Source organism: Ascaphus truei, chromosome 1 (assembly GCF_040206685.1).
Source record: "Ascaphus truei isolate aAscTru1 chromosome 1, aAscTru1.hap1, whole genome shotgun sequence".
In the NCBI taxonomy this organism is placed as follows: Eukaryota; Metazoa; Chordata; class Amphibia; order Anura; family Ascaphidae; genus Ascaphus; species Ascaphus truei.
In genome coordinates, this window is record NC_134483.1 from 145,728,142 (window position 1) to 145,741,026 (window position 12,885).

Below are 12,885 nucleotides of genomic sequence, written 5' to 3' on the forward strand. Positions count from 1 at the left end.
CATCTTCTATACTCCCAGGGTAATGGGACAGGACCGGTATAGAAGAACCCCTCAGGTCCCAGGGTTATACTCTCCAAATCACACAGTCTTTACGGGTGCAGAACAGTCTCTTTATTTGACAGAGCAACGATATCCCAACACTAAGGCTTCCAGCAGCCTCAATACAATCGCCAGTGCGGGGTACAACCCGCTCCACTACCTCCTCCTCTCCTTCCCTCCAAGTCACTCGGCCGACAGGATGGTCTGAGCTAGGGCTGCAATACCCCGAGGCCCACCCCTGAGGTTAGCCTCGAGGTGGGTCTTGAATTCTCTCCCCATCACCCCTGGCAGCGGGGTGAGGGCATTGGTCCACCAGTATATAATTCTATCAGCTCCACTTATAGACGCTGATCGGTTTGGTTCCTCTTGCTCTCAACCGGCATGCTGCGCCGGGGAGCCCGTAGCCTCCTGATACTCCTCGGACCGTTCCGCAGGATTCGGGGCTCACGGCCTAATACTCAGCAGTTCTAGACCCTTGGTATCATTGCTCGCTCGAACTCTTCTTAAGCTACTCTCTCTCTTGAAGCACCATCAATAAGAGAGCAACACGGCACACAGCAAGGACGAAGAACAACAACCCACTCACCGGAGTGGGCTGCTAAATATAGAGCTAGCCCCTCCCCTCCTGGTGTCAGCAGAACCTCCCCTCAGCAGAGTCCGCAGCAGAGTCCAGGCCTGCGTCTACCATTCAGGTTAGGGCTATGAAGGGGGAAAACCCATAATGAGTACTGGCGCCTGATCTTAACAGGACTTACCGCAGTAGAAGGAAGATAGGTATAGCCTGAGCTGTTTACAGGGGGCTACAAATACAACAAATAAAGAGTGATGTGTCAGCTTTTAACTTTGCTAGCTTTGATTTGTGTTATTGTTCTGTTGTGAATATAATGTAAAAAAAATAAGTTTTGCATGTTACCGTTTTATTACACAGATTGTAAGCTCCTTGGGACAGGCACCGTCACGGGAGACCAGTACTTTAACACCTAAACCACCGGGATCACTAGCACCAGACAGGACAAAGTTGTAGAATAAAATGGGATTTATTCTGGCATGCCAGCAGACAAACAAAGATGTACAAAACACAATACAATACCAACTGGGGGCCTTGGGAGTAGACTCTAGCCTCACTAGGTTCAGGGGCCTGCTTCAAGAAGGCTTGTCCTGTCTGCTTCTCGTCCAGGATCTCAGAGTGCTGATCACACACAGCAGCCCCTCTGAGATATCTCTCCAGCTGGTCACTGTAAAGATCAAACTCCTTTACAGAATGTCTCTCAGTCTCTCTCTGTCTCTCTGAGGGTAGATCTCCACACTCCTTCCCAGAGTGTCTCTCAGTCTGTTAGCCTCTCTGCTCTCAGATGCTCTCTGAAGGTAGAACTCCACACTCCTTCCCAGAGTGTCTCTCTGGAAGTAGAACTGATTCTCTGATCAGCAGCACCCCTTTATATATCCCTCTGTGGCTATAATTTACATGGGAGGGGGCTGCTGGACATTGATTAAGTTTGGGCCACAACAGCTAGAGGGCATGCTAAAACCCATCCCTGATTAAATCAGTCGATGCAATACAATGTGCTTACTCCCAGACCTGAATATCAGCCTTTCACCTCCCCCCAGGAGTCCCAACACTTAGCTGTCCCTAATCTATCAATTCTATAGAAAGCTTCAACATAGAAATTATAGTAAGAATAGAATATCTCATTTGCCTTCTGGCTGGGCTGACCCTCAAAGCACAGAAGAATAGTGATTCACTAAACTGTGGGATTGCATTTACAGGTAATAACAAATACAGACTTTGAAATACATTCTTACAGACATGGAAATACATTTACACTCTTCCTGTTCTTCCCCAGGTGTTAAATACATTTGGCCAAAATAAGCCTTACAACAGTGGCCAAATTAGATAGATTATGGGGTAGCTAGCTGGGCTTCATAACAGTTTTGTGATGCCAGCACCCCTACCGTCACAGGGACCTCCTTCATATTGTCTGAGTTTGTCTTCACATATTTGTACTCTTCTGTCATACAATGTAATTGTCCTCCATCATTGTACTTTTCTGCAGAATATGTTGACGGCATACTAATGGAAAAAAATAAATAATAATAATACCAAAAACCACATGCTAACTAACAAAAAGCCTAAAACTATAGAAGTTCCTTCTACCTACATCTGAATTGAAGGTGAGCTTGAACACAGGATGAGAATGCTCATTGTCACATGCAACTTTGATTAAGAAACATTTCAAACATTTAGCAGAACTTTGGTCCCATATTTAATCAAGGAAATGTTCCAGCTATGGTATTCAGAACCTCTTGTCCACAAGCCCTCTTTGGCAGGAAGGTTCTCTTCCCTCGGATGTCTAGATAGCATAACTTTTCTTCTAACTTACCTAAAAAACACTAAACAAAATGTACTGTAAATGAGGGGGAAATGGTCCTTTCGGTCTTTGATTGGTAAAACGCATTGGAATTATATTAATCTTCAGGGGAAACATGCTATAAAAAGGTAAAAGACTTGGAGAATGGAATATCAAGAGAATGTCCAGTTAATATATGTTCTTGTGATGCAAAACTGTTATCTGTACCTTTTCTGTGCAACTGCAGTACTGTTCCTGCTTCTATAATAAAAATCTAAAATGCTGCTTTATTTATAGGTGGAGTAGAAGCCGTGAGGGACCTGATAATGGTAAATTCACTTCCTCTGGTATCAAATCCTGAGACATCTCTCACCTGTATTGCTCCTCAATGGAGTTCTCCTGATTCCATAACCATAGGAAGAGACTTTGATGCCCTGCTAAACCAACACCAGGACCCTTTGGAAGTCACTCCAGATGACACAAGAAAATCAGCCAAAAAAGTGGTGTGGAAAAGAGAAAAAGCGAGTGGGGCTATTGGAGCTTATTACTGTGAATGGAAAACTCGAGACCCAGTAACAAGGATACGAACTATGAAAATGTCGGAGCAAGGTAAGGATCTGCTCGTTTTCTATTGCTTAAAAAAAACCAGCTGCTGTAGTAATTAAACTTTGACTTCAAAATCTGCCATTAATGTAGCCCCTTGCATAACAGTGCTAATTTAGACTTACATCATGTTGCAGGTTTCAGTAGAGCTATCCAGCATCTGAGATAGTCCAATGCTACCGCTGCTGTCCTGAATAGCAGAGGTTGTGGGTTCTGATCCTGTTGAGACTGACCCTAGTACCCCCTTTATCACAAGTAGGGATGGACTAAACTGCCAAAATTAGTTTCCCGGAATTCCATGGATCATTTTGACAAAATCCATCCCGCACATTAAAATCCACATGCAGAATCATTCAAAGCCGTCATTGAATACAATAAGGACGGATTTTTTTTAGAATCCGTAAACAAATTAAGAAGCTGTATGAGGATTGTTTAAAAAAAAAAAAAAAAAGAGAGAGAAAAGAGATTGTGGGTCCTGTTGAGTCTCAAATGATTCCAGTTTTTAGGTTGGTTCCTTAGGCTTATTATCAACTTTATATAGTTGGTATGGAAATCCTTTTAAGAAGTGTGAGACGGGACTCATTTAAATATACTTTGCATAGCATACATACTCAACTGGCGACTGCTAATAAATTAGAAAGGTCTCTCCTCTCATTAAACTCAGTCTACAGCAGTGTCTTACTACACTGTTGCCATGTCTCTGTGTGCTCCTAGGTTGTGATTGTGACGTCACTACTTGTGACGTCCCTTTAGCCCGACTCACGTTTCACTACAGGGAGCTTCTTCAGGGTTTGGCAGACCTTGTTTCCTACAGGATACTTATACTCTCTATTGCCGTAGTGATCCTAAATGCCTCATACTTGTTCTCCTCTCATTCTCCATAGCTATGTTAGTATGTTTTCATACCCTTACATTTGCTTTTTACATTAGTTGACTGTTGAGATTTGTATTACCTGCATTTGAAAGGATGGTCCTAAAAGTTCAGATATATTCAAATAACATTTCCAAGAGTGTTATTCTTTATGTTTGTATGTTTTGTAATTGGTTAGATATTTGTAAAGCGACATGTTTTACTCTTTCATATCTGTATACATTTTTACCATACTTCTTAAAAAAAATACTATTTATTAAATTCTTTACAGGGAAGTTTATATATCACTTTATGATTTTCATTTTTTACTTTGGATGTTAGTTTTTACTATATTATTATGAAAAACCTTACTTCTATATTCCTACCTATTCTTAATTTCCATCGTTCTACATTACAGATACTCTCTTAGTGGTTCTTCTGTTTATTATTAGTGTTTTGTTAAGTTTAGAAATCATTTTCTTGGTTCTTATATTTATATTTTCAGCTATTCCCAAAAAAGTCTTCCTTTTTTTTAATGTATATACAAAATCTTCAGATTACCCTATTAAGTCCATTTTATTTTTTACAACGACTGTATTTTAGACGAACGCTGTTTATAAGAACCCTTTATTTAAATCTCTTGGGGATAGCTTTCTTACGGTATAAATCCATTTGGAATCTATGCTCAAAAGGAAATTATCCAGGTATCCTTTTCTGATTTCTAAGGGTATTTGATCAATTCCTTGGAACTACAAACAGTTGCCGTTTCCATTACACAGTTCATTAACATGTTTAGATATTGGGGTTTCCATTCTGTATCCTGATTGTACCTACATGTTCCAATATGCATTTTTCAAAATTCATGCATTCTTTTTCCTACACATTTCATTCCATATATACATGTGGATGCAATAGGTAGAAGAAATGGCAGAGCACAACCGGAAATATCCCAAAAACAATTAGGAGGAAAGTGCGTTATCCATAAAAAGATTTAATGGTCATGGATGGAAAAAATAGCAAGGCATTACCCTGCCAACATGTTACACAGAGCACCACGCATGAATACATTTCACATATACATGTGGCCATTTAGGTAACCCCAACTGTTTTAAGTGAATGCATTTTTGGATATTGTTTGATTTACTTCCGTCCCACTTTTCAAAGGTTTTTGTACAGATATTTACGAGCTTTGCAGCTTCCACAGCTATACAATCCAATTGGGGTTTTTTATTTTATCTTAGCCAGGTCTTTTTTCTTTTTGAATAGTGGCTATGGACTAGATGATCCAAACGATTTTTTGGTTGTCTATATGTAACTATGAATTTAAAATCCCATTTAATGTAGTTCTTTATCTTCCAATAGCACACGCCAATGATTCTGGAGAACTTTGTTTTGTTCCATTCCTTTATTATATGTGCCTATTATTCTTATGTTCTTTCCTTCCTTTTGTTCTGGTTGTTTATCTTACAATAACGTTTGTCTCATATTTTGGCTTTCTTATATGCTTTTTTGATGGTATTATGACTATTGCCTCTATTTAAAAATGTCTTCAATAGGAATACTTGCTCCTCAAAATCCTTCCCGAGTGTGCAAATTGTTTGTGGCTTCATTCTATGGACTGTTGTTTGCAATTGTCCCCCCTGCTTTTTCCTGATTTCTAAGTCCAACAAAATTAGTTTTATTAAGATATTGGGATAAACACTTGATTCTTTCACAACATATCACACACCCTCTCTCCTTCTCCCACCTTTCTCTCAAATCAATACTGTGCGAATCAGCCAGACATGATCTAAATGTACTGTATACTCTATGTATGCAGTAAAACAAGTCCACCTTATCAACTTGGTTGCAGCTCATTTGTGAGTTTTACAGGATTTAAAAATTGTGTGGTTTATTCATTTTCTTTTTCTTTTACAAAATTAGATTTTTACAACAAAAAATTAAAGGTAATTTTTTATTATTATGCAAGGAGGTCCCTCTTAGAGTGCTTATTATAATTTTACCTCTAGCACCCCTCCTTTATCAAGTATTATTTACAAGCAGAGCAGGGTGTTCTTACTAGATTAAAATATTTTACTAAAAAATATATGTTTAGATGCAACAGCAAAGTATAATTCACTAAAAGAAAAAAATGTGCAAACCTACAATAAAAGCAATCGCTGTAATATGATCTTTGTGTTATAATTGTTCAGCTGCTTGTATTAGTTTTTATTTCAAAGAATATAAAAACCTCTAACCACTGTTACTACCACCAGCATATACATTTTCAGCATATATCTTAACCATCATCGCTACTACTAGTTTCTGGTAACATCATTGAAGTTAGTCACACTAACGTGCATGTCTAAGTTTAATGATTGAGGCCAGTAGACATTTAGATGTATAGGTCCCCAAATATGTGGAATGGGTGAGGTGTTTTAAATCCTTGCTACAAATGTATTATTGCAGCGGTTTTCGGTGGCTTTACCACAGTTTCAAGATGAGTTGTAAAGCAGAGGTATACCTTACACATTACATTTGACTTCATACAGTATGTTGCATGGCTCTTATGGTTTCGATCATTGGTGGGCACCAAGCTGCCCGGGGGCTGCTTGCGGACCTCAGGGGCTTCACCTGCAGCCCCCCACCTCTGGCCGATCTAGCAGCCTGTTTCTCATTAGTACAGAGGGAATTGAGATGTTGCTGGCACAGATTGTAGCTTCTCCCTGAGCTGCTTAATAACAGTACACTGATAAATACTGTACTGCCCCGCTCCTCTCCTTTGCTAATTGCTAGTGTAAGAGGAGAAGCAGGACACCATGTACAGTACCATATTATTATGTGGCTACTGTGCGACCCTTTTATGGGCATGTGCGGCCCTTGAAGTATATCATTTTGCCTACCACTGGTTTATATCCACTCCAGCATCCCGCAGACAGTTATTATAACACCAAAAATTCACAGCATTTCTCCTTTCGCAGCTTCTTTCATTCCAACCTCCTTGACTATCACAGCAAGCAAAGGAGACAACGTCACTCTTTCGTTTGTGAAAAAGAATCCTACTGAAGAAGATGCTCTGATCCACAAAAATGGTAAGAGAAGGCTTGTCCAGTGATGTGCACATCCTTTAGTACAGTAACACTTAATAATAATAATAGCAGCATGTTCTTGTATTGCGCTGCTAGTTTTATGTAGTGCTTTACAGAGACATTTTGCAGGCACGGGGAATTGAACCAGGTTCTCCTGCTTCAAACTCAGTGCCAGTCAGTGTCTTTACTCACTGAGCCACTCCTCCCATTTACTCTAAGGGGGCCAATTCTAATAGCTACAAAGTGTGACAAACTGCTTCTAAAGTGCCCTTTAGTATCGGTTTGACCGGCTTTGCTATTCTGTAATGTCTGTAATGTCCAATCCGTGTCTAAAAGGCTTTTTTGAAGCGGTTTCACTCTGTCTGTGCCAATTCGATCGGTTGGTCAAAAAAGCTTTCAACACCATTTTTTGCCCACAACTGTTATTCTCGTAGCTCTGTTATGCAAACCGCTTCTAAAAACTCGCATTTTTTTCAAGCCTCCTCAGCGGTGGCAAGATTGGTATTGCAAGTTACATCCAGAGCCTGAAATACAGTATGGGTTTGGCTGAGAGAGCAAAAGTCAGACTGGGGAGGATGGAGCTAGCACCCACCTTAGGTCATTCCGCTTCTAAAGCAAGTTCAATCAGGGGCGGAATGCCCAGGGGGCGGGGGGCGCGGGGGTCATATCCTCCCAGGCCAGTCACTTTTAAAAATATTGGTGCGTCTGCAGAGGAGTCAAGCTGTGTGCGCACACTGTACATTCCTGCCAGCAGGTGGAGCTGCATAGCCCAGCAGCTCCTCCTCTCCTCTTCCGGGCTGCCAGCAGTGTGCTGCTAGGCCTCGGCCAGGCAGGGAATGGGCGCGCTGGCGCTCGTGCACTGCGCCCTGCTCGGCCGGGCAATTCGTGGCCGCCTAGGCACGCGCTCACCTGGGGGCGCGGCCACGACATCACAGAGCTGGTTTGCCCTCATTGGGCGAACCGCCCACATGACGCGCTTGCGAGCAGCAAAATCAAATTTACTTGCTCTAAGCGCCAAGCGGGCGCAGGCGCTTGCTCACGCTGGCCACACACATTGCTGCAATGTGTTTCATCGCGGCCAGTGTGAGCGTGCTCGCCCGCTCAGTGCCACCCTGGCCGAGGCCCTAGTAATGCTAAGTAAGTGTGTGTAAGTATGTATATCTGATGCATGGATGGTGTGTGTGTGTGTGTGTGTGTGTGTGTGTGTGTATATGTAGCGGTGTTTCCCCCACCCTCTGGGAGATTTCACTACTACATGGTGTGGTGTGGTGCATACCTGCTGGATTACAGTAGATCTGAGTCTCCTGCGGTGTTGTGAAGGAAAACAGGACAGGCTTCTAGGGTAGGATCTGATTGTCTCTCGCTCTCTGTGTGTCAGCGCCTCCATCTCTTGCAGGCTACAGGGATGTAGAGACAATACCTGCAGGAAAACTCACTTCCACTCCCCCTGATAGATTGCAGTCTCAGGCAAGAGGATATATTTCAACAGCATCAGTTTATTTAGTGCACTGGCAGATGTTACAGCATACACAGCTCACTTCTTGGAGCTTCACCCTCAGCATGTACCCTGGACCTCAACTCCAGGCCAAGGGCACCTGAAGCAGACCATGCTCTTCCTTTTCTCCCTAGTGGAGTAAAGGCTATAGTCTCCCCCTCAACTCCCCTAGGGGAGGGAGTACAAACTTGGCAGAGCCCTGCACAGTTGTTAGGGTAGACCAGCCTCTCTCAAGGAGGTAGAGGCGCTGACTAAATTTAGCAGTGCAGCGCCTTACGTACAAGGGATGCCAGGTCTGAATCCAGTGATTGGACACACACTGGCCTAGTCCTATCGTCTCCGCTGTCACTCAAGAAGCTACTGTGAGTGTGGAAAATCCGTGATAACTCCTGGAAGGCCTGTTCTTACCAGGAGTTACTGCCATGGAGGGTAGACTTAGTAGCCAAAGAAACCAGCCTGACTACATATATATAATGCATGGAAGATGTGTGTATATCTGATGCATGGATGGTGTGTTTGTGTGTGTTGCAAGGATGGTGTGTGTGTATATATGATGCATGGATGGTGTGTGTGTGTGTGTGTGTGTGTGTATATATATGATGCATGGATAATGTGTGTGTGTGTGTGTGTGTGTGTGTGTGTGTGTGTGTGTGTGTGTGTGTGTGTGTGTGTGTGTGTGTGTGTGTGTGTGTGTGTGTGTGTGTGTGTGTGTGTGTGTGTGTGTGTGTGTGTGTATATAGAGAGGGTGGAAGTAAAAACTCCCAAGTGATGCTTCCCTTTGGAAAGTTCATATACACATACATATGAGAGTAGATCTCAGTATATGAAAGAATCCCAGACAGTATAATCAAGTATTTGGGGGAGATGTCCCACGATGTCAGTAAAACATACTGAATTCACTTTAAAACACTTTTTGTATTTGTCTAAACCTCCCACTTAGACTGCAAGTTAACTAGCCAAATCCCTAAGGCACAAAAATGTTAACTCTGCAATATCACAGCACAGTGGTACATGCTCATGGTGAAAAATAAGTGATTCTTTGTATAGAAGTATTGACTCACTCCATTGTTGTGTGGGTCCTCATAAACTGTCAGCATGCTCCTGCCGAACGCACTGTGTGTGTGTGTGTGATGCATGGATGGTGTGTATATACGATGCATGTTTAACACCTTTTCCTCTGGCCAACAGAAGAGGGACCACACCAAAGTGCCCCACTGTCTCTTGGGCATTGTATGAAGTGCAATGTGCGCTCAGCGACTCTTTTTGCCTTGATTCTCGGGCTGGTATTCTCGGGCTGGTATTCATGCAGGCTGGGGTGGGAGGTGAGCTTTTGGAAGAAGGAGGGCAGCAGGAACTTGTACAGTATGTAGTTTATTAACAGTACAATAGCAGAAGAAACAGAAACAGTTCTTCAGATAGATGATCATTTTTGACTTGCAAAGTATATATTCGAACAGGCGGTTACTCAACCACTGAGATATTTGAGCAGAGGCAATCTCTTTCCCAAGCCTTCAACTCTATCACTAAGAACAGAACTAAGGGGCTTTCTTCCCCTATGTAATTCCCCAGCATATACCTTTAGGTCTCTTTGGAGAAAAACTATAAGGTACTCAATATCTTCCAGTTGTGGGTAACCTGTTCAGGAATATATATATATATAAAATTAGCTGTGTTAGTCCAGTAGCGATAGTGCAGAATAAATGAGTTCTTCAGTATTAGGTGATACCTTTTTTATTTGGACTAACAATTTATGTTATAGGACAAGCTTTCGAGAGTTTTCCTCTCTTCTTCAGTCAGCAATACTGATATACAAAGGTTTCTACGACTTAGACAGGGATTGGAAAAAAAAGAAGAAAAAAAAGAGTGGACATAATTTTTCACTACCAGATCATTCCATAAATGATTTAAAAATCAAAATCCTCAATGAAATGTTTAAACGCACCCAAGAACGGAAAACATTTGAGCTCAGAATGATAAGACTCTTTGACACCAAAAAAAGTGGACTTGATGCAGACATGGAGTTTCTGACACACTATCATAATTTGTTGTAATGGTCCTCCCTGCCATTGTGCCATCCCATACCTTCCCCCCAAGCATCCTCTTCCCCCTCTGTGCTGCTGTGGATGTACTGTACAGCCCCCCTCTTTATTCTTCCTTTTTTTCCAATCCCTGTCTAAGTCGTAGAAACCTTTGTATATCAGTATTGCTGACCTGAAGAAGAGAGGAAAACTCTCGAAAGCATGTCCTATGACATAAATTGTTAGTCCAAATAAAAAAGGTATCACCTAATACTGAAGAACTTATATATATACAGTATGGACCCCCTTACTCTGGGATACTTTCCCTATCTTAGAAAAAAAAGAAAAGGTTGCTTACCTTATTATTATTATTGGAATAATTATATACACTTGAGATCCCCCTCACTCTGGATCCACATAAGATCAGAGGGTGGGACAGTAGGTTCCTCTTATTTATACCCTTCTCCCCTTCCCTATCACAGGGCAGAATAGAATAGCTGTTGGGACACTAGACGTGACTACAGACAGTCCTCGTTTCACAACGCTTCATTTCACAATGCTTCATTTTACAACGAATTTCTTATCCAACGCTATGCAATGCATACCTATGGTAATTTTTACACCGCCAAAACGGCTTATCCAACGCTCTTATGACGCTTTACAAAGTTGTTTATGTGTATATAATATATATATATTGTATTATATTATACTATATAGTATATTATATTATTATATTATATATTATGTTATATTATATATATAATACAGTATATACACTATATAATTTGTGTATGCTGGGTGTTGGGTACTGTTTGTGTAGCATGTGTATGTTTATGGTGGGTGTTGAGACATTAGCGTGCATTTGTGTATGGTGTGTGAGCCGCCCAATTCTTGGACCAGTTGGTTGGACTTGCCAGCTGGTCTAAAATTTGCCAGTCAGCCCCTGAGTACAAACCATGAGTTTTAGCTGTTAAAAGATGCGGTTTGTCACTTTTTATTAGAAGTGGTTAGAAGAAGCAGTTTGCAATGGAGAATAAGGTTGTTTCTCACATTTCACTCCGCTTCTTCTGTGCATGCTAAACTATGCGGTTTGGCAATTACAACTTTGGAGCTACGGCCAAGCTTAGTCTTTGGAGTCTCATGAGGCTTATTGGGCTTTAGCCAGATGTCAACCTCCAATGGATAAAATCAATGAGATCTGGGTGTTCGCTTTGATTAGTGAGACTGTATTGAAGACGGCTGATGCTAAAAATCAATGAGATTCCTAATTGGTGAGATTCACAGGAAATCAGTGAGAGTTGACATGTCTGGTTTAGCATTTGTGTCTCTTAATGATGACATTTGTTAGCATATCCTTACGTTTTCCTTCACCATTCTAGGATCTTTTATTCATGCTGTGCCAAAGCATGAAGTGCCACGTTTGCTAGAAGTTTCCTTAACTAATGTTCAGCCCAAGGACGCAGTTGTGTACTCAGCCAGGTACATAGGAGGAAACCCGTTTAACACCGCAATCACAAGGCTAATTGTAAGAAGTAAGTAAGTTCAATACAGGTTGTAACTCACACAATGGCCTGTCCTGACACATCATGAACTAATACGGTTTACACTGAATTTCATTATCAGGAGTGACTTCAAAAAAGAATATCGTTTCTAAGTAAGATTTAGGGTGACCAAATAAGCGGTGGTTTCCAATAGAATAATGTTATAACAATTATCCTCCGGGTCGGCTGGAAGTTTGACGGAAGCCGGTGCACTGTGTCTGCGCTTGTGGTCTCTTGCTCGCCCACGCGTCACGTTACAATACCATGTAACATTGTGTCATCAAGGCAATACGTTGTCACGTGACTTCTTGGATAGCAGGAGATGCCGGTACTTACAGAGGCCCTGCACTCTCCCACAGTCCAACTCCAGTAATCACGGTTGAAATGTTGTGGTGGTTAATACGGTGTACAAAAAAAACTATACTGTAATATGTAGTGACTTGCTCAAAACCACTAGATTTATCAAAGAAAAAAGCTGTCAGAAACTGACAGGGGCTATACTGTATATCAGCATTTCCACATTTCAAAACGTGGACAAACAAAGTTCTATATTTATACATTTTAAAAATTCATATTAATTATTTTAATTTGTTAAATCTGAGATATTCCCCCCACCCCCCCTCCCTTGTTTTACAGCTGGAAGAGTCTTATACACAGCTCCAAAAGATTGCTTTGTTACTGCGGAGCGATACTACAAATTATTCATATTATACTAAACTAAATTAATAACTCAGTGCCCTTGCTAGTAAAACTAAATACATATATTTCTGTAGATATAACATTTTGCCACTTGCTGGTAAATGACATGAAGTGGTAGTAACAAGAGAAGAGCGACTCAGAGGCATACTGTAGCCTGACTTACCCCAGAACCACAGGGGGGAAAAATACTTTCTTGTGGTTTTGGAAATGCCGGAATCCGCAGT

At 41.4% G+C, this 12,885-nt stretch overlaps 1 protein-coding gene across 1 annotated transcript in view; it reads left to right on the top strand.

The window, feature by feature from the left end:
• Positions 1-12,885, top strand: part of TEK (TEK receptor tyrosine kinase) — a 93,405-nt gene that overhangs the window by 33,231 nt on the left and 47,289 nt on the right. Inside the window, exons 2-4 of the mRNA XM_075595590.1 lie at positions 2,685-2,996; positions 6,801-6,911; positions 11,801-11,953. Coding sequence (XP_075451705.1) covers positions 2,685-2,996; positions 6,801-6,911; positions 11,801-11,953 — 576 coding nt within the window. The remainder of the gene's footprint in view (positions 1-2,684; positions 2,997-6,800; positions 6,912-11,800; positions 11,954-12,885) is intronic.